The 26554-nt window shown below is 46.3% G+C and overlaps 2 protein-coding genes across 7 annotated transcripts in view; both read left to right on the top strand.

Annotated features, from left to right (window-relative positions):
- The first annotated feature begins 1652 nt into the window (after nucleotides 1–1652).
- znf507 (zinc finger protein 507) lies at nucleotides 1653–17956 on the top strand. 4 transcript variants are annotated; one of them, XM_068576062.1, is made up of 7 exons: nucleotides 1653–1761; nucleotides 3745–5973; nucleotides 7980–8097; nucleotides 8225–8333; nucleotides 11845–11949; nucleotides 13018–13152; nucleotides 14092–17956. In XM_068576062.1, the coding sequence occupies exons 2-7, from the start codon at nucleotides 3748–3750 to the stop codon at nucleotides 14510–14512; spliced, it is 3114 nt and encodes a 1037-aa protein (XP_068432163.1). In that variant the 5' UTR covers nucleotides 1653–1761; nucleotides 3745–3747; the 3' UTR covers nucleotides 14513–17956. The 4 variants fall into 4 exon arrangements, with proteins under 4 accessions (XP_068432163.1, XP_068432176.1, XP_068432169.1 ...); XM_068576075.1 differs by lacking the exon at nucleotides 1653–1761 and adding an exon at nucleotides 2082–2198; XM_068576068.1 differs by lacking the exon at nucleotides 1653–1761 and adding an exon at nucleotides 2259–2357.
- Nucleotides 17957–22037: 4081 nt separating this feature from the next.
- The window catches only part of dpy19l3 (dpy-19 like C-mannosyltransferase 3), a 41594-nt gene continuing 37077 nt past the window's right edge, over nucleotides 22038–26554 (top strand). For 2 of the 3 annotated variants that reach the window (XM_068576043.1, XM_068576028.1), the window contains exons 1-3: nucleotides 22038–22093; nucleotides 22659–22785; nucleotides 23241–23368. In XM_068576043.1, coding sequence (XP_068432144.1) covers nucleotides 22668–22785; nucleotides 23241–23368 — 246 coding nt within the window. In that variant the 5' untranslated portion in view covers nucleotides 22038–22093; nucleotides 22659–22667. Of the gene's footprint in view, nucleotides 22094–22139; nucleotides 22563–22658; nucleotides 22786–23240; nucleotides 23369–26554 lie in introns of those variants that run through there. The other variant, XM_068576035.1, reaches the window with a different exon arrangement.

Here is a 26554-nt window from a genome sequence, read left to right as displayed (position 1 = left end):
ATGAAAACCCTCGCATAAATCTCTGGACCTCATTAAACACACACACACACACAAACACACACACACAGTTAATGTATCTCACTCATTTGATATTAGCGTTTCCTTAAATGTCTTGTTCAGTTACTTTCTTTAGAAACTGAGTGTCTTAGTTTCATTTTCATATTGTGATGATGTGTTTTTCCCCCTCGGAAGCTCATATATATTATATTTATTTTCCAAATTCAGTTTCTAAAAACTTTTTCATGGCATATACTCTAAACATATGCACAGTAGAGTTCACAGTCCTTTTGGAACAAATTAAGGGAGATGGGTAAAAAACTATTAACTTACAGATTTCACATGAAAGTTCACCATAATATTACCTACAATAATATACTTTTGTATTTGTTTTACAAGTTTACAACATCTCAAAAATTGACCAGAGCATGAAAACAAGTATTTATGTAATCTGTAACGTTGTTTAAAAGGAATATCTGCACGGTGGTAAATGATGGCTGTAATATTGCATCTGTTTCATATGAATAATGAATGAATGTGTCTTCCTCACACACCTGCTCAGCCGATAACAAATATCACCAGCAGAGCTTCCTGAACATGTGGTTGCTTCATCGTTCCGGTCTGGACTCATAAGTGCCCTGACCATTGAGCCCGGTGGTTAATGTGTAAAGACCCTGGTTAATGATCATACAGTAGTTAAATGACAAACATGTGCCATCTTGTGTAATATTGTAGTCTACGTGCAGGGAAAATACATAATGAGGTATAATTATACATTATAACAATAATGTTATTTCTATTTTGACACAGAAAGTGCTCTGCTTGTCAGTGTAAGAGAACAAAAGATAAGATGGAGGTTGCAACTTGAGTTTCTTTACTTGTAGTTCTTGTGTCACCTTAAGTGTTGTAGTGGAAATGTATATAGAATAGATTAAGCTAGTGAAGAGATAACACATCTTCTATGGAAGCACTCAGTATTCTTCTGAAGCCAAATTAGTATATATTTAATATATAAAATGTTTAAATGGACAAATTGAATTGTCTACATTTGTCGCCATATTTTATATAATATTACTTATTATGATGTCTTTCCTTGACATTTAATGCATAGCTTTGTATTTTTCTATTTGTGTTCCCTGACTTGATATTTATATTGTGTCATATGTCAGAACTATTTATACATTATAGCCTTTGTTTTATTACTAGCTTGTTTTAATTATTAAACGCATCCAAAGCGTGGACATGTTTAGGGGTTTCCCTTATTAAATATTAAAATGTATAGAAAAAAACAAAAGACTGTCCTCTGTGAGACACTTTTGCTAAAACTCATTAAAATCCACATTGCTTTTGAGAAGAAATATAGGCTGTAACATATTCAGCTGTCCAAATGTTTGAAATGGTGTAAATAATTTAGAGTATGAAATGCTATTCATCCTTTTAATGTTAGTTTGGAATGGCGATATTAGTCAACGTATTAATAAAATGTAATTCAAACCTCAAACCGCTGACGAGACCGGGTCGAAACGCGGTGCTTATTTTTACGAGCAGCACTTGAAGGCAGCATGGGGCAAACCCGTCAATCATCGGTCCGCTTCGGTCACCTGACCCAAAGTCCAGGTCACGTGACCGATATTCCATCCTCGCCATTTTGCAATGTGGGACAGAGAGAGAGGCCACTTTTTTTTCTTTTTTTTTATGGTTAACGAATAAAACAAAGCCGTTTTTATGTGCTGAGGACAAAGAGCGTCGAGCCTTTCCGTGTCTGTGAGTACGTCTTTATTTGAATGGCAGCCACGCGCTCATCCGTCACACATTAACCGACATGATAATTAAAACGTCCTTGCACAGTCGTGTGTGGATAACACATAGCGCTGTGCGAGACTCGTGTGTGTGTGTGTGTGTGTGTGTGTGTGTGTGTGTGTGTGTGTGTGTGTGTGTGTGTGTGTGTGTGTGTGTGTGTGTGTGTGTGTGTTTGTTTGAATAGCCGGCAGCAGGCTGTGAAGCTAACACTGCTGCCTCTTCCATTACAAATTCCGGGAGTTCTTCCCGTCAAGTGAACGTCTCTTTTAATGTCGCCGCCGCCGCAGCTAACGGCAACTAGCGGTAGCTTTCGGTGAACGTGGCTCACCGGTGGGCGTCTGACGTGTCGTCCTCTATGGGCGAGAACGTGGAGGAAATATTTTTAGACCCCGACATAACAGGTGCTCATCGTCTGAGGCTGGTCAGGGGCACACGTGGGAGGGTGGGGAGGGAGAGAGAGAGGCCCCACTGAGCACCGGGCTTTTTTAGCGAAGTGACCCGACCTCACGGTGCCCGTTGGGCAGATTTTCTTCGCTGATGAAAGAACGGCCATTACTGCGGTTTGTCCTCGCGTCCGGTGTCAACAACACCCACCACAAACACACACGCCACACACACAGACACACACACGTAACCCTGAAATCAAACTGGACTACAGCCATCATTTTTGTCTGTGTGTGTTTGTGTGTGTGTCTGTCCCGCTGCTTTGATGTGGCCATGCGCGGAAGCGTAAGTAGGAGGAAAGAGGAAGAGAGGCGATATTAGGTCGGAAAGAGGAAAGTTTCTGGATATGAGTTTCCCTCTCACTTCGTGTGTAAACAAATGCACGTGGGGAAGTTGTCTGACGGCTAATATTGAACGAGTTGAGTTATCGCAGCTAGCTTTGAGATTTGGGGGCTGCTTCTACTTTCTTCTGTTTACACACACAATCCATCCCCTCAGTAGATTACAGACGTGACAGCAAACACACAATGTTGTGATATGAGGCCAGATATCGTCTTTAGGATCACGTGATAAGACCTACTGTGACATTTGGGTTGTCTTCTGCTTTTAAAAGATGCATTACAGAACATCTATGACCACATTACATTACTCATGAGTACTTGTAAACAAACACACACACACACACACACACACACACACACAAACATATATAATACTTTAGCTGTTTAAATACAGCACCAATGAGCAATCCTGCAGTCTTACTGCACTATTGATTTTAAGGCACAAATACCAAATACAAAATATTGTGACTTTCAACTTATCGTCCAGTCTTAAGTCACTTATATTTACTGTTGTACAGTATTCCATTAATATCATGAAAAGTCTGTCAAAAAGCCAACATTACTCTGCATCTTTTTCAATCAGGATCATACATTTTAGTAATTGTACAACAGTGTAAGGTAACGCATAACTTTCAGTCACAAACTAGCTTTTTCGACTGGCTTCTATAGACACATGGTATTGACAATATGTTAATATATTGTACGTGATTTTTCAGTTAATTTGTAAGTGGACAAAACACTGGCAGCTATTTTGATGATCAGAATATTTATTGAACACACGTCCCAGCTCCTCGTTTGTCCCTTTTTCTTATGATTGTAATTTGAGTGACTTTGACTGGAGAAAACAAGCAAGTCACAGTTTTCTAGTGTTTCAAAGGCAGAATGAATGCATGCAGGAAAAAAATAATACACGTAAACTGTCAACGGATAATCTGTGTTGACAATCTTATATTATTAGCAACATGTTATCCTACATTAAAACAACTATATATTGTTTGTCCAAGTTTAAGTGTCCACTTGACATCAATACAACGTTAAAGGAACATTTAAATATTATATTTAAAATTACCTATAATAATAGAAAGGGGCCGACACTTGTTTACATCTGATGTACCACATGCCACCAACCGGTTTCTCTTTCTTCTTCCCTGCTGTCTGCCAGGTCATGGAGGAGGTCAGCAATGTAGCGGTGCTCATCACACACTCCTCCGCCGCCTCCACCCCGTCAGCTCTGGGATCCCTCTCTCAAAGCCGAAGCCGGCGAGACGTCGATGGCGGCACCTCCCAGGGGTTCCAGCAAAAGCAGGCCGCGGACTCGCTCATCCAGGTGATCGAGAAGCTCAGCAAAATCGTGGAGAAGCGACCCCAGCGGCGCTGCACCTTGGCGGGACAGAAGAGAGCCCCCTCTGCGGGTGGAGGTGAGGAGGAGGGGAGCAGAGGAGGATCTCCCTTCAGGAAAATAAAAAGGGGCTGTAAGGGGCAGGAGAGCGCCGATGAGGAGGAGGGGCGGTTGGACGGCGGCGGCGTGGCTCTTTCCCCGCCTGTGCCCGGTGACAGCAACAACAATAGCGTCGCCTCCGGGGCCGCCAGCCACAAGCGGACGGTGACGTGCTATCAGTGCAGCCTGTGTCCCTATCTGTCCCAAACGCTGCCCCTGCTCAAAGAGCACCTAAAGCAGCACAACGAGCAGCACAGCGACCTCATCCTCATGTGCTCCGAGTGCCACTTCACATCCAGGGACCAGGGCCAGCTGGAGGCCCACGTCCGGCTGCACTTCGACGGCGTTAAGGAGGAAGTTTTGGAGACTCAGGACGGCGACTGGAGTGCCGTCGACGATGCAGCAACTGAGGCGCTCAGGAGCTCGTCGGACGGTTCCACGGAGCTGCCGCAGAAGAAGAAGTGGTACAGCTACGAGGAGTACGGCTTGTACCGCTGCCTGATCTGCAGCTACGTGTGCAGCCAGCAGCGGATGCTCAAAACCCACGCCTGGAAGCACGCCGGCCTGGTCGACTGCTCCTACCCCATCTTCGAGGACGAGGCCCCGGCTGCAGCCAACGCGCCGGCAATGACCCGGGAGGAGCTAGTCGTCCTCCCCCCGGTCCTTCAAGATAAAAGCCTGCAGAAGCTGCCCGCTGGCTTCAAGCTGCAGCTCTGCGTGCCGATGGCCGCCGAGAGCAAACGGGACGCGCCGATTCGTCTGGGTTCTGACCTCAGCGGGAGCCTGAAGACGGAGGAGGAGGAAAAGGAGTACCCCATCAAGGACCTGACGGAGGAGCAGCCTGCGGTAGAAGTGCAGGTGATGACGGAGGCGGAGTCTGAGTTGGAGACCGACGGTCCTCACGACGGCGCCTCTGCGACGGACAGCTTACTGTCGTCGGCTCAGAATATCATCAACAGCACCAACAGCGCCGGCCACATCAACGTGATCGTGGAGCGGCTCCCGTCGGCCGAGGATGCGGTTATGGCAACAAACCCGCTGCTTCTCAACCCGGACATGGAAAGGGACAAGAACTTAGTGGGCGTCAAGGAGGAAGAAGAGCGGGACTGCGCGGGAGCCGGTGAGGTTGAGGCGGTCGATGTTAAACCCTCTTTGGGTAGCGACGCTCCGCGGGATGAGAACATTCCCCCCGCCGGTCGCAAACGGACACATTCGGAGTCCCTCCGGCTGCACTCTTTGGCGGCCGAGGTCCTGGTCGCTATGCCCATGAGGACCCCCGAGCTCCTCCCCTCCGGCCCCAAGGTAAGTCTAAAGACCCTCACAGCCCAGGCACAGAGCCCCAACTCAGGCCAGAGACTCGTAGAGGCTGGGCAGAGGGCGTCCGACGCAGAGACGACAGCCGCTCTGCTGGACCTGGAGCTCCACGGCGGGGGCAGGGAGGAGGATTTGGGGTCGCTGGGGGAGGGGGACGAGGAGGAGGAGGGCCCCGCCACCAAAGCCGGCATCAGCCTCTCGCTGCTGACCGTCATCGAGAGACTCCGAGAGCGCTCGGACCAGAACGCCTCGGACGAGGACATCTTAAAAGAACTCCAGGACAATGCGCAGTTCCAAAACGGGGCCGTGGTTGCGGCGAACGGCGCCGGGGGCTACGTGTGCGGCATCCCAGGGATGGACGGGCTGGTCGCGTCCGCCGCTGACGGCGGCGGCGGCGGCCTGGTGGACTACATCCCCGGAAGCGAGCGGCCGTACCGCTGCCGCCTGTGCCGCTACAGCAGCGGCAACAAGGGCTACATCAAACAGCACCTGCGGGTGCACAGGCAGAGGCAGCCGTACCAGTGTCCCATCTGCGAGCACATCGCCTCGGACAGCAAGGACCTGGAGAGCCACATGATCCACCACTGCAAGACCAGGATGTACCAGTGTAAGCAGTGTGCGGACGCCTTCCACTACAAGGTGAGGACGCAACAGTTCAAATTGTATATTTAAGATTCATCTCCCAGTTAATGCCACACTGACAGTCGGGTTCACTCATTCCACCGTGTAACACTTTCAACAACTAGACTCCGACTAATTGTCGCTTTTTTATTATTATTTTTTTATCCACATCCTCATTATTATAAAAAACATTTACAGAAAGTTATTTTCTAAGTTCAAATGCCAAGAAATATTTTTTCTCTGCCTTTTCATATTTGACAGTTAACTTAATAATGAGGTTTTGGCTTTTAGTGGAATGGAAGAATCCGTGGGATTGTGTTACCCTGGGTTCAATTTATTGCATTTTATTATGCATTTCCTCTGAACTATGATCTTTTTGGCATTTATTTTTCATTTATTTTATTGATTGAGCAACATGGAAATACAGCAAACAACAAAGATACTGGAAATGACGACTACAGAAGATAAAACACTAAAGAGGGAAAAAACACAAATGGTACATGGTCAGATATTTCATATAACTTCAGCCTCATATCAAATGTTTCCACAGCTGTAGCATTAGTTTTTTGCAACTAAAAGATCCGTGCACATCTTTTAGTTGCATCAATGCATTTATTGAAATATTCTGTTTTCCATATGTGACACTAAGTCTGTGACTGCAGGAACCGAAAGGAAATGTGGCGATGGGCTATTTAAATGCCCTGAGATGTTGTAAAAAAAAAATAATCTGACAGTGCACCTTTTAGGAAATGGTGTAATAGTCAAGAGACTCCCTGAAGCAGCACGGTGAGACACGAGCCCTTCAGAAAAGTGTCACAATTGTAGAAAATGGAAGACATGCGAAGTGAGAAGCTGAAACGTCTGCTGCAGAAATAGACAAGCCAATTATTAATATAGAAATATCTCATAAAGATATGATTCAGCTTTCAAGACCGTGTCCTCCAGAGCTGCTTTAGAGGCATGGACGGATCATACAGGGTGTGCAGGTATATTCTAACACCTGTATTACCTCACATTGTCTTCTTTTTTTGTGCCTTTTTGCCCTTTGTGCTGGGAGATATGAAGGCTTGCAGAAAAGTTGCTCCGTTTGTAGCCGAATGGGCTTCTCTTCCAGGTTCCTGTCAGGAGGACAACCACGGCTGAAGGCTCAAATATTTAAACAGACAGCCGGATACCACAGGATGCTCTGAGGGAGAAGCTGACCTTCACTTCGACCTTTACTTTCCTGCTTTCCTACAAGTTCTCGGTGCCTTACCCGACCAAATGAACAATGAAGCAGCAGCAAAACAGTTATTTTGGTTGAAATAACACTGAGGGATGCACAGTGGAATAGAAGTAAATCATGAATAAGCCAAACCGAGTCATGGCAGTGATGCGTCCCACCATTGCGGACGGCACGGGCTTCCAAAAAAATCGATAAGTCGTTTTATTATCCGCCCAAAAACTGGCCCAGTTGTCTCCAACTATAAAACCCAAACCTGTGAGTTTGTGTAGGACAGCTTTTCTCGCTGGGTAAGAGGTTTCTTCCAGTAAAACAACATTTACTATCATTATTTATAGTCTTGAACAAACTCTACTGAGAAGTTGTCAATAAATAAATGAGATAACATCTGAGAAAGTACCAAAGTAGGCTTTTACATGCTGAGAGCTATTTCGCAATGATTCACTCCACGTTCACTATCGGGAGGGGAACTTCAAATAAAATAATTCAATGACTCAAATCAGTGATGGAATGCAACACAAGATGAAGCCGTGCTTTTCATGGGAACACGCGTCTACTCTGCCTTTTTAAATGGAGTTTCTGTTGCACCGAAACCACACGCAACTCCTTTTTAAATACACCACCGAGTTTCTATGTGTTTAGTTCACCTTGTTTAAACAGAGCGGCTTCATACGCGTGCGTTTAGCTCGTTGCCTTCTAGATTAACGGCGATAATACATCCAATTTGAATGTCAGCTGTGTGTACTGTCGTGTACTTTGTCTAGAGATCTGATAGTGTGTTTGTGTGTGTGTTTTCTCTCAGAGTCAGCTAAGAAGTCATGAGAGGGAGCGGCACAGCTTCGGCAGGGACACGGCCGCCCTGACGCCCGTCACTGAAACCGCGGCCATGGTGGAGGAAGCCGAGCTGGTGGCGGATGAAGGTGAGGGCGTGTTCCTGTGACCTCCTCGTGTGTCGCGGCGGCGGCTAGCTAGCTCGTCGGGGCTCTCGATTTGTGCCCGGTGTTTAGCGGAAGGCGTGTAACCGGTTTGCTTTGCGCTCCGTTGCAGAATGCGGCTTGCAGAAGATGTACAAGTGCGACGTGTGCGACTACACCAGCTCCACGTATGTCGGGGTGAGGAACCACCGTCGGATTCATAACTCCGACAAGCCTTATCGGTGAGTTAAAGACAATAAAAACAAATGTTTGCATGCACCAAGTGATCCCTCATAAACTAACGCCACGTCCACAGGTTCTTCTGACTTAGTTTTCCTTTGATATTATATTACTATTTTCTTTCTCCTTGTTTTCCTGCAGCAACCATTCGGGTCCATTAGATTTGTAATATTTGTTTGGATGAACACATCTTGAAGTCACGTTTCATGTTAACAAATGAGGGTTCAGGCAGTTTGAAGAAGATCAAACCAGATCTGACCGGTAAAAACTGGAAATCGACCGGACTCGCAACCAAACCGGCTTAAAACTTTAAAATATAATGTAGTACATCTCCACACCTGCGTGGCTCACCTGATGAGCCCGAGTTCACTTTCAGTGGTTTTAGTTTGTTGAATTTCTGCTTTTCATTAAAGTAAAGAAGGTAGAGAACATAAGCTCTTTTTTTTCTTCATTAAGATTGAATTTGTGTTAAAATTGATCTTTTATTATAATCAAAGTAAATGGCTTTAAAAAAAAAAGACACCCTAAATGTCACACATGACACTTTAAAAATACAATTTATTCCCATTTTATTCTATCTAATAAACATGTGCTGTTGATTTAATACTTTACAATACTTACCAACTTTAAAAGTTTGATTTTGTTAGTTTTCCACAGCAAACATAATTTGTTATTGCAGTCATACTGTGTTATAGTTATAGAATATGTTAATGATAGTTGCAGAAATTTCACATGACATTCGGCTTTAATGACGTTTTAATGAAGTAGAGCCCAATCTGGGGACTGATTGCATATTTTCTGGGGACTGATTGCACATTTCTCGTCCTGTTGCAAATTGGATGTCAACTTCACAGACTTGTGTTTTTTATTCATCCTGCGCACAGCGTGTCGCCCTCACGCGACGCAAGACTTTGAGATCTGTGCTTCTTTATTCCAACGTGTCAGAAGTCAAACTTGGAGGAAAAATATGTCGACGCGATATGCTTTCGAGTTCAGTGTAATGTTCCTCCCGCGTGTTGGTGGTCGGTGAACGCTGCATTTTCAGATGTGCGGCAGCGTCTTCATACAGAGGGAGCCGACCGAGCCGTCGATGCAGATAATGAGCCTCGCCTTTCATGTGCCGGCTTAAAATACAATATAAAGGTGCCTGAGCTGCCAGAACGGACCACTAGATGGCACTACATGCCCAGTGACTAGGCTCTGTGTAGTTGTGTGTGTGTGTGTGTGTGTCCCACACACACACCTTGTGTTAGTGTTAACACAGAGCTGCCTGAGGTGTGAACACATGCAGGTGTTTCCTTCAGCTTCCTTAACAGTGTCACCCGTGCTCTAAGGTCAAATGTGCATCCAGCGCTACACACACACACAACAAGATTTCTCTCTGCGTTGATAAGGTCAGGTGGCGTCTAATTGCTGTTTCTAAGCAGAAGGGTAATCCGTTCTGTGAGCCGGTGGTGTTGGAGCAAAAACACAAGAGTTTGGAAATATCCAGATACAAAGTGGCTGAAAACAAGAGAACGTCCAAACTTAGGCGATGAAGAACATGGATGTGGCTAAATAAAGTCTCCCGGCTGAAGGACATTGATAGCTAGTTCATTGTGCAGGCGCCGCCGTCATTGTGTCCACAGTTTTGCTTTTGGAGTTTTATTCAAACCGTCATGCAGAAGATTGCCTTCTGAGCGGAAAATGTCAAATCTGTCGGAGGAGCCGGTGCGGTGCGTAGGTGTCAGCGGGCTGTTTCTGTTGCTTTTGGGGCTCGGCACATTTGAAACGAAGCTCCGGCTATCGGCTTTAATTGCGTTGCAGGCGGATAACGACGGGGGCGGATGTTCTCCACCCAGTCTGGGTGTAAACGGCCTCAAATGAGAGCCGGGAGTCAGCACCTTCACCTCTCCGTAATCGCCGGGTTTGCAGACTTCACATTGCATCTTTATTGTTCATCAATGCGATGTTTCATTCAAAAGCTTCACACAGACCTAACTTTTTATTCGAAGTGGAAAGAATCATTAAATCCCGGTCATGAGACAAACTTTTTATTGGCTTCATCCTCACATTTTGTGCAGCCTCTCGTTGCCATGAAACCAGTGAACACTGGATTCTTTCCTCTCAGGAGCGCTGCGGGTTGTGAGGTCGGTGCTCGTTGGACTCTCCTCTTCAGCTCGACACACAGACTTTCCAAAGGGGGGGGGGAATCAGGTCAGAGGACCGCGATGGCCACGGCGAAACCTTTTGACTCTGCGGTCTGTGAACCGTCATCATTGTCCTGCTGGAAGGAACCGACCGCAGAGGCTGTTAGGTTTTCATTTAATATTGGCAGATATTTGATGGAGTCCATCAACCCAAAAAATTCAGGGCCTTCGGAAAGAAAAACAGCCGACATCAAAGAGCCTCCACTAGACTTCACAGTGTGTATTTTTCAACTGCTCCGGGTTTTTCTATCTCCTTGATTTGTGCAGCTCAACAGCCTCATGCAAGCTCTCGGTGATGAGGGACAAATGGGAGTTTGGCCTCTGTGACCTCGTATTTCTACCCCCAGTGCGTTATTCACGCTTCACTCACTTAACCCTTCCTCTTAAAAAAAAAGTTGGATCGTTGGATGTTCGTTCTGCTGCACGTGTTTGGCAATAAAATAATCTTACCATGAGGAAAAGGTGAGATTTTTGTGACGGATTTCTCGAGTGAAAGACCGAGAAGATGAAGAGCAAAAGCTTTGTTTCTCCTCCCGGGTTGCTCACATTCACACGAAGCTTTGCAGCAATTCTTTATGTTTGTTTCAGTCCAAGTTTTAACTCCCAACTTCATACCGTGTAGCTGTGTAGATATGAAGAGAGTATCGCAATGTTTTCAACATGAATTTGACGATTTTCTGGATTACACCTTTTATTTTTATTTTTAAATAATCATCAGTGATGTAAGGGCTTTGTGGGTAAAGGGAACTAATAGAACTGCTATGACGATTTAACTTCCAAGAATCTAAGACGATAAGTAGCCTCATGTCATGTATAACCTTTACGGGCTGCAGCTTATCGGCTGCAGAACATTTGCTCTTCACTTCCCTGGACTTTAGATCGAGCTTCAGTCCAAACAAAAATGTTACCAATTATACCGTTGAAGTAATGCTCTGTAAAGTCTTCTCTGGTTCAAATCCATGTTTTTAATCCTCTGGACCCAGTAAGCCTCACATGATGAAGGGCGACTCTTTGTTTTGTCTGACTTCATTTCCACACATGGCCTGTCGCCTGCTGTCCTCGTACAGCGTTCGCCCCCGAGCTTCTCAAAAAGTCGGTTTCATCATCCAAAGTGCAACAAAGTAGAACATTTTGTGATTTAGTTGTTTTCCTAAAGTGGCAATTTCCTCTCCGTTTTGCTGTAAATCCCCCGTCTCCCTCCAGGCTACAAGTGCAAACAAGCAAAACGATGACCTCAGATCGCAGCGCGTTAAACTAAGAAGCTCTACCTCCGCGTTTCCCTCGTCTCTCATCGCCAATCCGTTTTTCTCTCCCTCTTGCACAGGTGCTGTAGCTGTGATTTTGCCACCACCAACATGAACAGTTTAAAGAGCCACATGAGGCGGCACCCGCAGGAGCACCAGGCCGTGCAGCTGCTGGAGCAGTACAGGTGAGGACGCGTCCGACACGAATCCCTCCCAGAGAGGAATGATGCAGAGAGGCTCGCTGGTCCTGTGAAGTGAGAAGGAAGAGCTGCGCCTGGCCAAAGGAAGCCAGTTTAGGGCGACATTTGTGTCACTCGTGGTGCCAACAGCCTGGAACGCAGAGTAATGGGCCTCTGATTGCAAAGTTAGTGGTTGGAGGGTTGGAGGAAGTGAATGGGGTTGGGTACTTTGTCCTCATTATCTTAAATGTCGCATCCTGGGACAAGGCCCTGACGGCTAATTTCCACTTCAGTGAATGCCGTCACACCGTCCTCAGTACTTTCAAGCCTCCAATGCCCGTCTTTCCATACAGACAAAGCCCTTCTTCTTCTGTACGGGGCCCTAAAGCTCCTCACTATTGTAGAGTAGGGTACCTTCAGAGAGACGGATTTTAAAACAAGGGTCAAAATTGAAGGTCACTTTAGCTCCTGTGGCTTGGTTCATTTGATCGAAACAATAAAACAGTGACGTGTTGTTACCTTTTTTAGTTCTGACCCAAAAGCATGGTGGAAATAGCACGGTAGCTAGCTAAGTAGCTCGTCGCTGAATGAGTTAAAGTTTACTTCCTGCTTCGCCCACACACAGCTGTCACAGTGTGGCGTTAGCACATTGCTAACGCCACACCGTGACAACTCATTTTGGATCATTTTCCACCAGTGTTGCGTGAAAGCACGGTGAAGCTAGCAAGCTAGCTCAGTAACCATCCGTCTGCTCGTTAGCTTGCTAATCCCACCAACAACAAGCCATCTCCTTTACATGCAGACGATGAGCAACACTTCTCTCGATTCTGCTTAACAGTTCAGCAGCTGTGACGGCAGAGGAGGTTAGCAGAAGGCTAAGCTAAACTATTGCTCTCCGTCTTTTAAACTCCTAATCCTTCGTCCTCGCTCCACATTTCTCATGCCCAGTGTACCCTGCAGAGTTTTAGGGTCAGGGTGATTTTTAGGAAGAAGGAAATTGAAGATGGACACAACGAACAGCATGTTAAATCTTCTCTCTGGTGCTGGTCTTCTCCCCTTTTGTTCTTCCCCCAGGTGTTCTCTGTGTGGCTACGTGTGCAGCCATCCCCCGTCCCTCAAATCCCACATGTGGAAGCACGCCGGAGACCAGAATTACAACTACGAGCAAGTCAACAAAGCCATTAACGAGGCCATCTCCCAAAGCAGCCGGTAAATGCACGAACCCGCATCCAGTTCTTTTCAGCTCTCATTTCTGCATTTGCCAATACACACAGACCGTACAGCCACTGGCAGCCCACTGCGGGTCCTGGAAAACACTTATAATGAGCGCTTTTACATCGCGGGGGCTTTAAGGCTTGATTACAGCTAAAGCTGCAATATGCACTTTTAATTTTATGTTTCTTCCAGTGAAAGCCTGAACTGTGAAGGCCACCATGTGTAGCCCGCAGTGTTAAGAGTAGTGCAGCTTTAATTACAGTATGTTATGTTGGTTGCACAGGTCATTAAATATTGAACTTCATTTGTGTGCTTTTAATGCAAATCCCTGGAATTCTTCCACACCAGCAGGCAAAATAAAAATCCTACATTTTGTATTAAACCCTGCAGACAATACATTGATTTCCTGAATCAATTCAGACTCACACGATTACAATTAGACATCGATTCATTGAGGGACTTTTCTGTTCCACCACCAACGTTGTTTGGCTATGAAAGATATTCTCAGAGAGCGAATGCTGTGAATGTACAGTGAACCCTGAGAGCCGGTCCATTGAACCCCCTCTTCCCTCATCAGACCCACGTTCCCCTGCAGCTGTAGTAGATGAAGAAAATGTCTTTTCTTCTATTAACCGTCTTTTTAATACAAATTGATACTGAACGGTTAAACATTGGCTGGCAGTTGTTTTTTTCCATATGACATTTAGCTAATTGCAAAGGTTGTACTTCAACAGGAGCTCGTTCCTCGCCGTGCTCATTAGTTTGTGACACAGCCGTCTCACAAATTCACTCTGCGTCAGAGGGATAATGGATAAAGTGCAGCAAGTGACTTCATACGTCCACCACAAGCAGTGTTGTGTCAGCTTGCCATCAGTCCCCCGACGTTTGACTCTCGCTCCCGCTGTGTTCTTGTTGGTGTCGTTTTCCCCTCAGAGCTCCTCAGAAGTTGTCGGCGGTGCCAGAGTCGGCGGCGGAGCGCCCCGCGGTGGCTCCGCCCTCACAGGACAAAGCACAGGGCTCCGTGGAGCCGGCGGCGGTGACGACGGACAGCTCGGCGGGCCTGCTCTCAGACCAGGCACAGTGGCCCGGTCGGTCCCCGAGCCCCCAGGGGAAGGACCCGGCACAGAGCCAGAGCCAGCCGCGCGCCGGCCAGGCCGCTCTGGGCCCCGGCATGGAGTACTGCATGCTCCTGTTCTGCTGCTGCATCTGTGGCTTCGAGTCCACCAGCAAAGAGCGGCTGATGGAGCACATGAAGGAGCACGAGGGGGACATCATCAGCATCATCCTCAACAAGGAGCAGCAGCAGCAGCAGCAGCAGCAGCAGCAGCAAGCAGAAGCACAAACAGCAGAGTGAGACCTGCCCCCTCCTCCTCTTCCTCCTCCTCCTTCTCTTCATATAACACTGACTACGCTGCAATGAGCTGCTGCTCATTCAAGCATTTCCTTCTGTGTTTTTAGTTGTACCTCCAAGGTGGTTTGCGATGGATGTCGAGGTGTAAAAGAGTCACGTCTCCGGTTCATCGGTGTCAGGACGTCCTCTGGTCGGGTCGGCTGTGGTGTCGCAAAGCACCTCGAGCAAGTGTTGAGGGAAATAATGAAATTATCTTCTGCGTCCTTTTTGAAAGGATGACAAAAAAATCAGTTTGCGTCAAATCCGTTGACATGAAAGAGACGCACACAATGTGTGGAAGGGACTTTGTCTTCAAGCCTGAGCTCCAACACACAGAAACATGTTCATACCTCACAAAAAACACACGATCCCTCACCAGAAATGGAAAGCAAAATTCAAACTCATATATTTTGACCATAAGGCAGCTTTTTTTATCGCTACTGTAATGTTTAATGTATTTTAACCTCGTTCAGGAGGAACACAAACTCACCGACGCCTGGAGGCATGCATCGCAGCCTGGATGTGATTTTAATATTTATCAGTTTATTTTTTTATGCATGTTTCCGTTTATGCCAAGTTAAAAGCATCACATGTTATTCACCGTTATTGTAATTATCGTTTCCGTTTCTCTCGTATGACTGAGTGTAATTTTACCTGTCGGATCAGAACGTGGAGGTTCTTCAGGGTGACGGTTGTAGTCGGATGTTGGAAGTTGGTTGCTTGTAGGGCGGCAGAGGTGTTGGCTTGTCGGGCAGGTTGACAAAAGGAATAATCAAAAGGGAAGCCGGTGTACGGAGGACGCTTATTTCAAACGCACGGCGCCTCCATATTTTAAAAGCCGCCGTGCGTTGTGTCGCCCGCTTCCTCCCGTGGCGGCGGCGCTAGGCTACGCTTCAAAAAGAGGGATTAAAGAGTAGTCTGTTCTTTTTAGACTGTGCAATTTATGCTGTGTATAATACCTTTTATGTTTTTTATAATGACCGTTTGCTATTTTCTGTCCGTGTTTAAAAAAAAAAAAAATACAATCTTTCTAGTGTCCAACGCACACATGGAACGCCCGCGTGGAAAATAAAAGTTCCCATTTCTCTGAGGTTTATTGGCTCACGGTGCGGCCGTGCGGTCCGCCTGGAAACACTCGAGTCGGCGCAGTGTAATGAGGGTAAAACGGACACTTGGATGGATGCGGGTCTTGGTGTTCACTGTGACGGGCGGCCTCCATCTCCCTCGTACAGAAACGCAGCGAGCGGCTTTTTCTCGGAAGGAGAAAAATGAATCCATAATATTTCAAATGACGCAGACGAAAGCTGTTTGACTGTGAAGGAAAAGGGTTCGCTGGCACTAACTGAAACCATTTAGGCGCCCAGATGCATGTTGGGAACCACCCCGATATGTCTCATGCCACCCATCCATATCAGTGTAATCAATACATCTAGAATATTGTCTCTGCTTCGCCTCGTTGTCCCGCAGCCCTTCTGATGGGGCTGAAGCTTCAAAGTCACCAGACTCCACTTGTTTTACATTGTGCGACAACCAAAAGTCGCACAATAAAGCAAACGAACCGAGTCAGCGGAAAGAGCCGGGTCGTCCTTCCATTAGAGGGTCGGCGGTTCGATCCCCCGGCTCCGCTAGTTCATGTCCATGTGTCCTTGTGCAAGAACCCCACATTGGTGAACGATGGCATGAATGTTGTGTTCAAGCGTTGTCGGGAGACTCGAGGAGGCGTTATAACGCGCCAGTGCATCCCTTTAATGTGGATCCAAGTCAAACTGGCAGGACACGATCGTAAAAGCCCAGCAAAACGCTGAAATTCACAGAAAAGTTATTATTTCTATCGTCCACACGGATGAAGGCTGAGGAAGAGAAGATCAAACACAACATCCATCACCTCTGATCACAGCCGGTCAGTTGATGTCTGCATTCAGCTGGTGATAAAAGCAAAAGGGTCTGATGGACCCGGCGTGCACGTTGATGCCGTCGACAAGCTGCCGGCTGCTGCTCGCTGACCTGCTGCACTGGTCCCAGTTGTGAAACGGCGTTTTCTTTTGCAATGACGGAGTTACCGACACTCCTGCTGAGCACACCTCTGTTTCTACTTTTGGTACAGATGAGGTGCTTTAGAGAGTCCGGCCCAAAACCAACCGGCGCCAATGTTGGTGCAGCAGACAGTCGCCTCAGCCTCCCGGCCCGTCTGCACCCTCAGCCCAACCCCACTGAACGCAGACTTTCACATGAATTCATACCTCAATTATTTAAGTTTTTTAAAGCTGACATTTCTGATCACAGTCTGGGAAATGTTACTCAAGCGGGTGGTGTATTGATGGTGTATTAATACACGTTTGGAGTCTTTCCGGCGCCGGTATGCGAGAACCACCGGACAGTAGGAAACATTGTTAGTTGTTTTTTTGGTCTTTTCATGAGAGAAACATCAGACTTTTCCTTTTGCCTTTGGTGCTTACAGTTTCATCAAAGGTCAAAGCTACAAACAAAAAAAGTGTTATTTGGAGATAACACAATAACTTTGATAGCAGACCAACTATTGTCTCAAGTAAAACACATTTCAAACTTTTCTCTAATGTCAGTGAAACAAGTGAAGACAAAACAACGTGTTGTGTGCACCTTTTGGTGTCGCAGCAGAAGCGCGGCAGCAGTTTCATTTCACTCAGTTTAATGCACGAGGACAAGAGAGCTACGACTTTGTGCCATATTGGTTTATTTGTAGGCAAATCATTTATTGTGCCTTTTAGTTGAAGCTATGTGTTGAAACTATATTGTTTTTGTTTCCAAAACTACAGTTGCATATTTAATACAATTGATCCAAAAGTGTAATTGGACACAGAACCGTCAGCCAGCGGTGTTAAAGGGGATTTATTCTCACACATATGGAAGCAAATCCACATTGTTGTTGTTTAATTTTTGGGGACACAGACAGAAACCATGTATGTGAAACGGCTTTTAATGTTTTAATTGCTCGCTATTTTAACCTTTGAGCTAAAAATACTTTCCTACTGTTAGTTTGTACATATTGTAGATCGATACTGCAGAACCTTGAGACATCAAACTTTTTTTTTTTTTTAAATAAAACATCTATTTTTTGATCTTGTTAAAAAAAAAAAAAAACTGACAAAAAAACGATTTGATTTTTGTCTCTGTTGTTATTTCCTTCCAGTCTATTTCAGCGCATTGGTGGTTTAAAGATAAATGCAGTAAACAGAGGAGATGCAACACGTCTGTCCTGATCAGCTGTTTGTTTTGCTCATATTCAATTTTGTACTGAGGTTCAACGTGGAATTATTCGAGACAGCAGCGTGACACTCGCTTTATGTTTATTTATTTTTAGAACATCATAGGCAGTATCATGTCACCACTTTGCTATTGTATTTTTGGTAATAAAGACTAAGAAGTAAATGACTGCTTTGTGTGTCTGGTCGTGTTTGTGAGGCGATGAAATACCTCTGAAGGTTCAGAAGCTGCAGCCCAAATGTTTCATATACATGGAAGATAAAGAGCAGAACACATGCATAGACGCAGATTAAATGTACAAACAAACGTATAATCATAGTGAGCAGGATACAAGCTGGACATCAAATATGATTTATAATAACATCACAGACTCCGTTCCCAGAAAAGATAGTCCAAGATAACGTTTTCTTCCAGAAACCAGGACATGCTGAGTGAAGTGAAGGTCTTGTCTTTTGGGGTGAAGGTTGGTTAAAGAAGTCGAAATGTTAACCCAAGCTGGAAGTCATGAGTTAATCTGGAAATGTCGGTTGGACGTTGAGAAATTGCGACGGTGTCCGAGCCGAGAGAAAATGTCAGGTGAAGCCCGGACTGCAGATAAACTAGACATTTAAAAACGACAAACAAGTCACTGAAAGTAGTGGAAACGGCTGAAAGCCACAAGATGCTTAATGTTCTGCACACGTGCACAACGTGTACATGGAGTACGCGTATCCAACGGGCTTGTATCTCAGCACACTGCTGGTGCAAGGCTGTTTGCAAAGTTTAATTAAATATGTTGGAAAACATTGATGTCTTGAGTTCAGAGCACAGAAACTCCAGTCTAAAGAATTTAGCAATGAAACATTTTAGATGAGATGATACAAATGGTCATTGTGTGAATAGATTAACTCGATCCAGCGGCGGGCTACAAAGCCGCCGTCACGCCACCGCCGCCATTCAAACTCAAGGACGAGACGCCATGTTTGCGTGTTACGATCGGCTGGAATTCGTCCTCTAAGACACTTTGTGCAATTTAGCTGAAACTAAATCTAAACTCACCGACCCGTCTGCCCGACGCAGCTTTTCCGTTAGCTTTTTTCTCGTTAGCTGTTAGCCAAACGTTGAGGTGAGCGAGGCGTCGGCAGGTGTGAAACTGTCAATGAAACGGTGTTTTCATAAAGTGCGAGGTGCAGCAGCCACATGAGGACCATGAGCGTTCAGCCGTGACCAGACATCCAACGTGTGAGTCCTCGCGCTGCAGCAGAAGGAGAGGTCAGTCCTGGACAGACGCCGGCCGAGTCCTCTGCATATCGCCATCGTGACCCACAAGGTGAGAGCAACACATCGCAGTCAAGCTGAAAACTGCTGTGAAGTGATCAAACTGTATTTGATCATCTCTCGTGTCGTCCTGCAGCTTCAGTCCTCATCGTTTCATTGGACTTCAGTTCCAGAAGCTTTGATAGAAGTGTTAAACTGGATGAGCGCTTCAGTCTCTCGTTGTCGTCTTTTGAATCAACTACGATGTCACATCACAATAAAACACTCAAGAGATTATAATCTGATCATGAGAAGATGCAGACAATAGTTTATGATACAACACAACTCCGTGTGACCAGGAAAAGGTTCACAACATGCAAACAAAATGGTTGGAACGCAAAGAGACAATCACAACATGGCGAGCGATGAATGGAAGTGGATCCGAGCGGCGAGGCTGATGGGGGAAGCAGGAATATGTGCAGGTGATGATGCTCAAGGCGGTTGTTGCCTTTGTGATGGAAAAATGATTGATGTGCAAAATGAGTTATGGAAACGCATTAGGCGAATAAATTCTGGCACAGCGAACTCAAACGATCTGGATCTTCTTGTTTTGTCTCCGGACACGTCGGAACATGGCCAATACCAGTTAGCATGAAAGAACAATTCAAAGCTTTCTTTGTAGAAATACAAGTCAGACGGCCTGTAGCGCCACCTTCTGACCAAACTAGGCTATAGTACATTCCCTCCAAACCAAGTAATGCAAATGGAAAATTAATTCAAATGTTGTCCTTCGCTAGAACGCTTGCTTAAAATGAAAAGCACTCGCATGAACTAATGAGAGTGACTTGGTGCTCTGCTCCATTAGCCATTACTCTGCTATGTCTTTACATCATTCACAGCTGTCTGCTGCTTTAATAATGCTCTGGACCCCCAGATTTTACAGATCTTCCAGCTATTAAAGGAGCCGTTGGGCGATGGCAGCGATACCAGACGACCAGAGAGGGAGACACACAACTTGTTATGATAAAAACTAGAAAATCATGTAATGTAAATCTAGACGTGGAACATCTGGAGAGCTTTTAGCCTTCAATAGAAATTTCCAAATCAATAGAGCTATACATCCCTGACTGCATTCAGAGCAAAGCGCACGTCTTATATTCTTGCTTTTTTTCTGCTTCCATAATTTAATTTGAAATACAATAACTCAAGGTCCAGCAGTGCAGTAACAACCCTGAGCTGCTACCTCCCATTAATTCACAAACGTGCACAAACATACACACCCGCACGGACACGCAAACGTAATCCCTTTGGCTTTGACATAAAAACCCTGACTGCTGGAGTAAAAAAGAAAAAATCCTCCCAGTCTATTAATTTCTTTACAGGATCGAGTTTTTCTACTTAAACCTTTTAAGGGCCCACCATGAAAGTGGAGATCAAGGAGAAAAGAAGAGAAGCGAGGATGAAGAGTCGTTGGAGATACTCGAGAATCAGTTCAAGGGACAAAGGTCTGCTTTTCCACTTAACGGTTAATTCTAAGATTGCCTCGCTCTGAACCTTGTTTTGTGTTAAAGTGAGCGGGGGAGAAAAGGAAGAGGGGTTTTGATCCCACGCCGGCTGGAGGGACGCCAGCGGGCCGGCCGGCCTCTCTAATGGTCGTCTTCCTGCAGTCGCACCGCCTCGCTTGGGATGGCCCGACTTAGAGAAGTGGAAGATGGGAGGATGGGAATTAAGGTCGGATTCGGACGGGCCGTAAGTGTGCCCCACGAGGAAATGATCCCAGACCTGAAGGGGACGCAGTCAGAGCGTCTGGCCTTTAAACAATCGCTTTCCTTCTCCAGTAATCCTTCTTGCCAGCGAGAATCAAGCCAATTTATTTTCCTAAATCTCTTTTTCAAAAATCTCCGGGTCTCTCATGTCACGCCCTCCCAAATCCACGCTCTCCTTTCCGTGTGAATGGCCCGAGCGTCGCCCACTCGACCCGCCTGCTGTCCGGCCCCGGAGGGTTGTGTTTACACGGTTGTGTGGCAGTCGGGGGCCAATCGGCCCACTTATGAGATCATGCACGGACCAACATGTCTGCAGCAGCCCCGAAGACTACTTATTGAAGAGAAAGTCTCTCTGATGGAAACGGTCCACTCTCTCCCCAAAGGCACATTGCACTGGAAGTTTCCAAAAGTAATATTTTGCACTGATTATGTTATTCACCTCCATTGTATTGGGGTGAAACCAGACATCCCTCTGACAGTTACATCAACCTGGACATACACAAGCAGAACTATCTGCAAGAGAGAAACCTCCTCCATGTGAGACTAAACACGTGTGGTTTATTTGGTGAACTGAGCCACTCACTAATTAACCCATTGAACACAGGCGACTGGCAATTGATTCTGTTTTTTTATTTTTTAGCAGTCAATGTTGTTACACCTCCTTTCATTTAAATCAGACTGTGGCCGACTCTTTTAAAGGCAAACAGTAAAGAAGCTGTAAATGCTATTTAGAGGACAAAACATCTGTTTATTTCACATCATAGAAACATCTTGTGAAATAATTTAAAAAAGGTTTGGTAACCAATAAAGTAACAAGGGCAGGTCCATTATTTTGTTCTATTATTTTAGGAGGTTGTTGTATATTTTAGTGTCAACATGCCAATTTATTTGTTTTTATTTTGGTCTTTGTTTTTTTTTTGCCGCTCTGGATATCCTCCAGTGCATGTGAACGCAGTACACGTAGAGGTATTAGTACATCTTTCTCCTGTACTGTATGACCCTGTCCACAGGAGTCATCTCATCCAGACGCTTCACGTCGGCTCTCTCCTCCTCCAGCGGCTCCAGACGCATTTCACAACAAGTGACGGGTCTTTTATTTTGAAAGGCGGCCGCTCTCGTGTTCCGGTATTGTCCCAGTGCGGCGTGAAGCTGACCGATGAATTCTAACGGGAGGGAAGAAAAAAAAGAGGAGAGGAAAATGAAAGAGCGAGGAAGATAGAGAGATATAGAGACAGATAGAGACGGGAGGGAGGGGAGGGAGAGGAGCGCCGTTGGACCGTCCTACCAGCCGCCGTAGAGGAGGGTGAGGCATATCAATGTTGGCGCAAACCGTATTCGTCTTTGTTGCTGTCAAGACAAAAAGAAAACGTCATAACTAACTAGCGCACGCCTTTATGCAAAAAAAAAGCACATTAATTTCAATGAGGCTGCAGGAGTGAGCTACACAATAGGAGTTTAAACCGTATTGGCAGCGCTAACAACCCTTGTGTGAGACGACTGGTGCCGTTGTGTTTGGCTAGCACGCCGTCCTCACACGGTGACGTCGGTGCGAGTGGAGTTACAGCCGGTGCCGTCGCTGTCAGTGGACGGAACCGGAGGTCCGCACGTTGTCTCTCTGCCCGCGACGTGGGCAGGAAATGCCGCCGTGAAGCGAGGCCCGCGCGCCCCGTCCGTCAGGCCGGATGAGCGGCTCCGCGTTTGATCCTTGAGGGCTCACGTTGCAGCGGTGCACGCGCCGGCTGCACGTTTATGCACGTCTGTGTCGTCACTGGGTATCTGTTCATGCGTTGATCATATCAGTGTGTGTGTGTGTGTAAACAGACACAACCCCTCCTCCCCTCTAACCCCCTCCTGTCTGGGCCGTGCAGGGCTTCGACATGACGGCCCTGCGTCAGAGGAAGGGCAGCAAGGGGAAGGAGCCCCCCCTCGGTGCAGAGGTCCAGTCCCAGCAGTCCACCTGTTGCACCGACCACCACCCCGAGACCGTCCTGCACGGTGAGTGTGGAGAAGGAAGGAGAAGTTGTCGGTGGTGGAGATGGATGGGATCCTCCCAGCTTCTGCGCACTGACGCATATGACAGTCACGTGATTGCTTTGTGTACATTGTAATGCATGGCACTTAGCATATGTAAGGAGCCACCTGTATGTCCCTAGTGTCCACTGCCCCTGCTGCTGCCATGTTGACCTCATGAATGAGTTTTACAACCTCCGGTTCTGCCGATGCCAGTCTTAACATGTGCATTCTCCCTTCTGACCAGCAGGGGTCGACTCCTTCTGGAAAGAAGTCTTGATTGTATAGACGTCTATCAGGAAATAACTCTACTTCTCTCTTGATTTAAACATTGTAAATGAGTTTATGGTCTCCATCTCTAGTTTCAAGTCTTCTTCAGTCCAGTGTGATGTTTCCTTTAGTAATTTATGCTCCACACTGACACGATACTGTCCCTGCAGGTGATTGGTCATGGGGGGCAATAATCTGGACCTCTGTGGGTTGGTCTGTGTCTGTGGGTCTCGGCCTGTTGTGCTGCATCTACATGGCCACGCTGCATGAGAACGACCTGTGGTTCTCCAACATTAAGGTAAAGGCCTCTTCGCTGTCACCATCTTCAGGTCACGGCACACTAAAACACAGCTGTGTGGTAAACCGACCCATGAAGCGTTTAAAGTACAGTATTAAGAAACGGGCCAGAGTTCTACAAAATAAACTGCATCTGACTACATATAGGACACGTATAGACTGACAAAACAAAAACACCACATTAAGGGGTTAAATGAACCAAAATGGGCTACACAGGAGTGATTCCCGAGCTTGCATGTTCTCTTCTAAAAAATCCAAGCAAAACCAAAGATGAGCCTCGATAGATATTAAAGTAACCCTACACTCTTTGGACGTGGGGTGGAGTCAAGACCAGCGCTAACTGACGGACCTGGCACTCCTCAAGCTCTGCGTTATCTGAACGTTGTGCCGCAACGCCTCCTTAAAAGTATACTTCCTCTCATTTCAAACCAGAAGTTTGCTCTTGAGGTTGCCGGACTTTGTTTGACAGTTCTGAAGCCTCGAGTTCCCGAGATGATCGAGATTCGGCGCGTAGCTCGATCCGTCGAGGACGGAGCCGGCGCTGGCGGTACCCCCAAGCCGCCGTGACGACTTCCACGTCCTCGGCAACAGCTCCGATGTCCTTTTGAGCTGTCACTTGTGTTCCACCTCCGGCCTTTTGTGATCGCAGTAATTGCCATTATTGGCTGCTCGAGTTCCTCCAAGTTGTCAGCGTGTCCTGCAACATGAATTTTTAATCCGTGTCATGGAGCAAAACTGTCAAAAAGAAATATTGGTGGGCACGTCGCATCACCAGACGATACATTTTTAATAAAGGGCCCGCGTGTCAGCCGTGTCACGGGGTGGATGACAAATTAAAGCGACATTCCTAGTTTATTTAAAGCCCTTGTTCACTGTTACAGTCTCAAAGGGGTTTACAAGCGCACAGCTCATGGGAAACAATGCCAGACCCGAGCCCTCATGGGAAACCTGAGGGCGCCAGGAACCCGACTGGGCGCGTCTATCTCCCCCTCCTCCAAATTAATGGGCCCCCATCTTGATAATGGTTGCCATGCCTCTTCGTCAGCGTTCCTAGTCATTAGTAACCAAGCGAGCTTTCCCAGCAGCTCTGTCGTCTCCTCTGGGTCTGAGCCATCACAGGACGGTGAACCAGCGCCGGCTGAACGCTTAAGCTGCCTTTTTCTAGACCTGTTCAAAGGTGCACGGAGCAGCAATCTCACCACTCGGCAAGACCGTCGAGCCGAAGGACCCAGCGACAGCGTTCACCCCGGTGGGAGAGCAGTTTCCCCCCAAATGCAGTAAATAGACACAGCCGACAAGATGAAACGCAGCTGACGTGACAGTTAAGGTGGTCTAAAGACCCCGCGTCTTGTAAAATCCTAGATTAGTGTCATGTCCTGTTGCATTCAGGGGATGTAATCCGCCGCAGCTTCATGCCACTGATGTTTTTTTTTTCATGTACATATTGACGAGCTCGTACAGCTGTTATTTTTGGATGCGTCTCACAGCAGGCGGTTTTCAGGAAAAGGGGTTTAGTCAACAGTTAGAGGCGCAAACAAAACCAGCTAAAGGAAGCAGGGAACATAAAGCTGAGGAAGCAGCAGGGATGACACTCTGAAGACGGATGTTTCTTGAAATAACTGAGACTCGCTGTAATATTTGCTCGTAAAATGGCGACATTTAAACTGCCCGATTTTTATGACTTTCTCTTTATACCAGAATGGAGCAAAGTAAGCGAAACAGTTCATGTGTATGTTGATGTGAGATGTTGATGTGCTGTCTTGTTGCCAATCCTTCTGTCCAATGATGAACCATAACGCCTTTCGTAGATGTCTCAAGGGTTTAGTGAGGACCGTAGACTGCATGTAAGAAGACGTTTGTGACGGATTTGAAGCCGTAAGTTTGGTATCTTGGACTTTTGCCGTCGCCATCTTGTTTGTTTTGGCAACAAGTGAACGGAAGTGACAATATTTGGACTGTGGAGAAGTAACTTAGCTACTCTGTACACGGCTCGAGTAGCGACCTGTCAATCACCATGTAGCCCCGCCCTAAAGCATACTCTGCTTTACGGTCTATTTGACTCTACATGAACCATCATTTACTAAATGAACCTCATGCTGTATTGAAAAAGACTAGAGATTGAAACATAAACTCATATTCTGAGGGAATACCATTTTTTTTTATGAACCTCTATACAACCAGACTTGTTGTAATCATGAGTCGCCCCCTGCTGGTCAGTGGAGATGATGCACGTTGAAGGGACTTTCCAGAGCCGTGCGTTGCTACCTGGTTAATAACTTCCACACCAGACGTGTCACTGATCCGTGAATGGTGGAAGTCGTGCAGCAGTTCTTCAGAAGCAGCGGCGACGGGCAGATTGACGGGCGGCCCTCAGGGTCCTGACGCTGTCACGTGGAGGTCATCCGAGGATTTGACGTCCATGTCGAAGATTTAGTGAGCACATCCCAGATGTGGGTATTTTTAAAGGTTGAAAACATCTCCTAGTTTGGAAGTTTAAAAGCTGAAAAACATTCCACACACTTTAAAAAAAAAAGTTTTTAGTTTATCTCAAGAGGAAAAGTCTCTCCAGCATCACAGCCAATCAGATTCATCCCCCTCATTCGGTGTCAAAACCCCGTCCTGAACACTTCATGCCGGGCCCGGTTGTTTTTCCATGCGCTGCAGCGGATTCATTCTGAGCTCGTTAAATGAACCGCACCGAGTCCTGAAACACCAAGACTTACACAGACCTTTACGGCATCAGAACACCACGCGCCGCCAGATGTGATGTCTCTTTTCATTATTTTTTTAAATCCCTTTTGAAAGCCGCTGTGGTTCAGCACACGGGGCTTCTCTCCGGTTTGACTCAACAGATCCACAGCCGGGGCGACGACACATTCACCTTCTTTTGCCTGATGTTGCGGCAGCAGAAGTCATTTGTTTGAGTCGTTGGAAAAAGGAAAGCCTGGTTTAGTTTCACGTCGTGTTCGCGGGTCTGAACTTAATGCCGTTTGTTTCGTATTTATTTAACAATCGAAGGCTGTATTGAGGTTTTCAAATGAAGATTTTAATGTCTGTTATGTTTTATGAAACCCTGAAGAACCCAAACGTAAACAAAATCAAAAACATAATTTAAAAAAAAAGTGATTAATTGGATCAGATAAGTTTCTCATTATTAAATAAACTTTTTTAAATTGATATAACTCAT

This window comes from Clinocottus analis, unplaced genomic scaffold, assembly GCF_023055335.1.
Source record: "Clinocottus analis isolate CAN_PGR_092001 unplaced genomic scaffold, fCliAna1.0.p SCAF_1, whole genome shotgun sequence".
In the NCBI taxonomy this organism is placed as follows: Eukaryota; Metazoa; Chordata; class Actinopteri; order Perciformes; family Cottidae; genus Clinocottus; species Clinocottus analis.
This window is presented reverse-complemented; position numbering and strand designations above follow the sequence as displayed.

Excerpts from the sequence above, each read along its gene's own strand:
- znf507 (XM_068576054.1), top strand. Across the intron at positions 8,334-11,844 it reads AACTCCGACAAGCCTTATCG|GTGCTGTAGCTGTGATTTTG; the intron begins GTGAGTTAAAGA and ends CCTCTTGCACAG. Across the intron at positions 11,950-13,017 it reads CAGCTGCTGGAGCAGTACAG|GTGTTCTCTGTGTGGCTACG; the intron begins GTGAGGACGCGT and ends TTCTTCCCCCAG.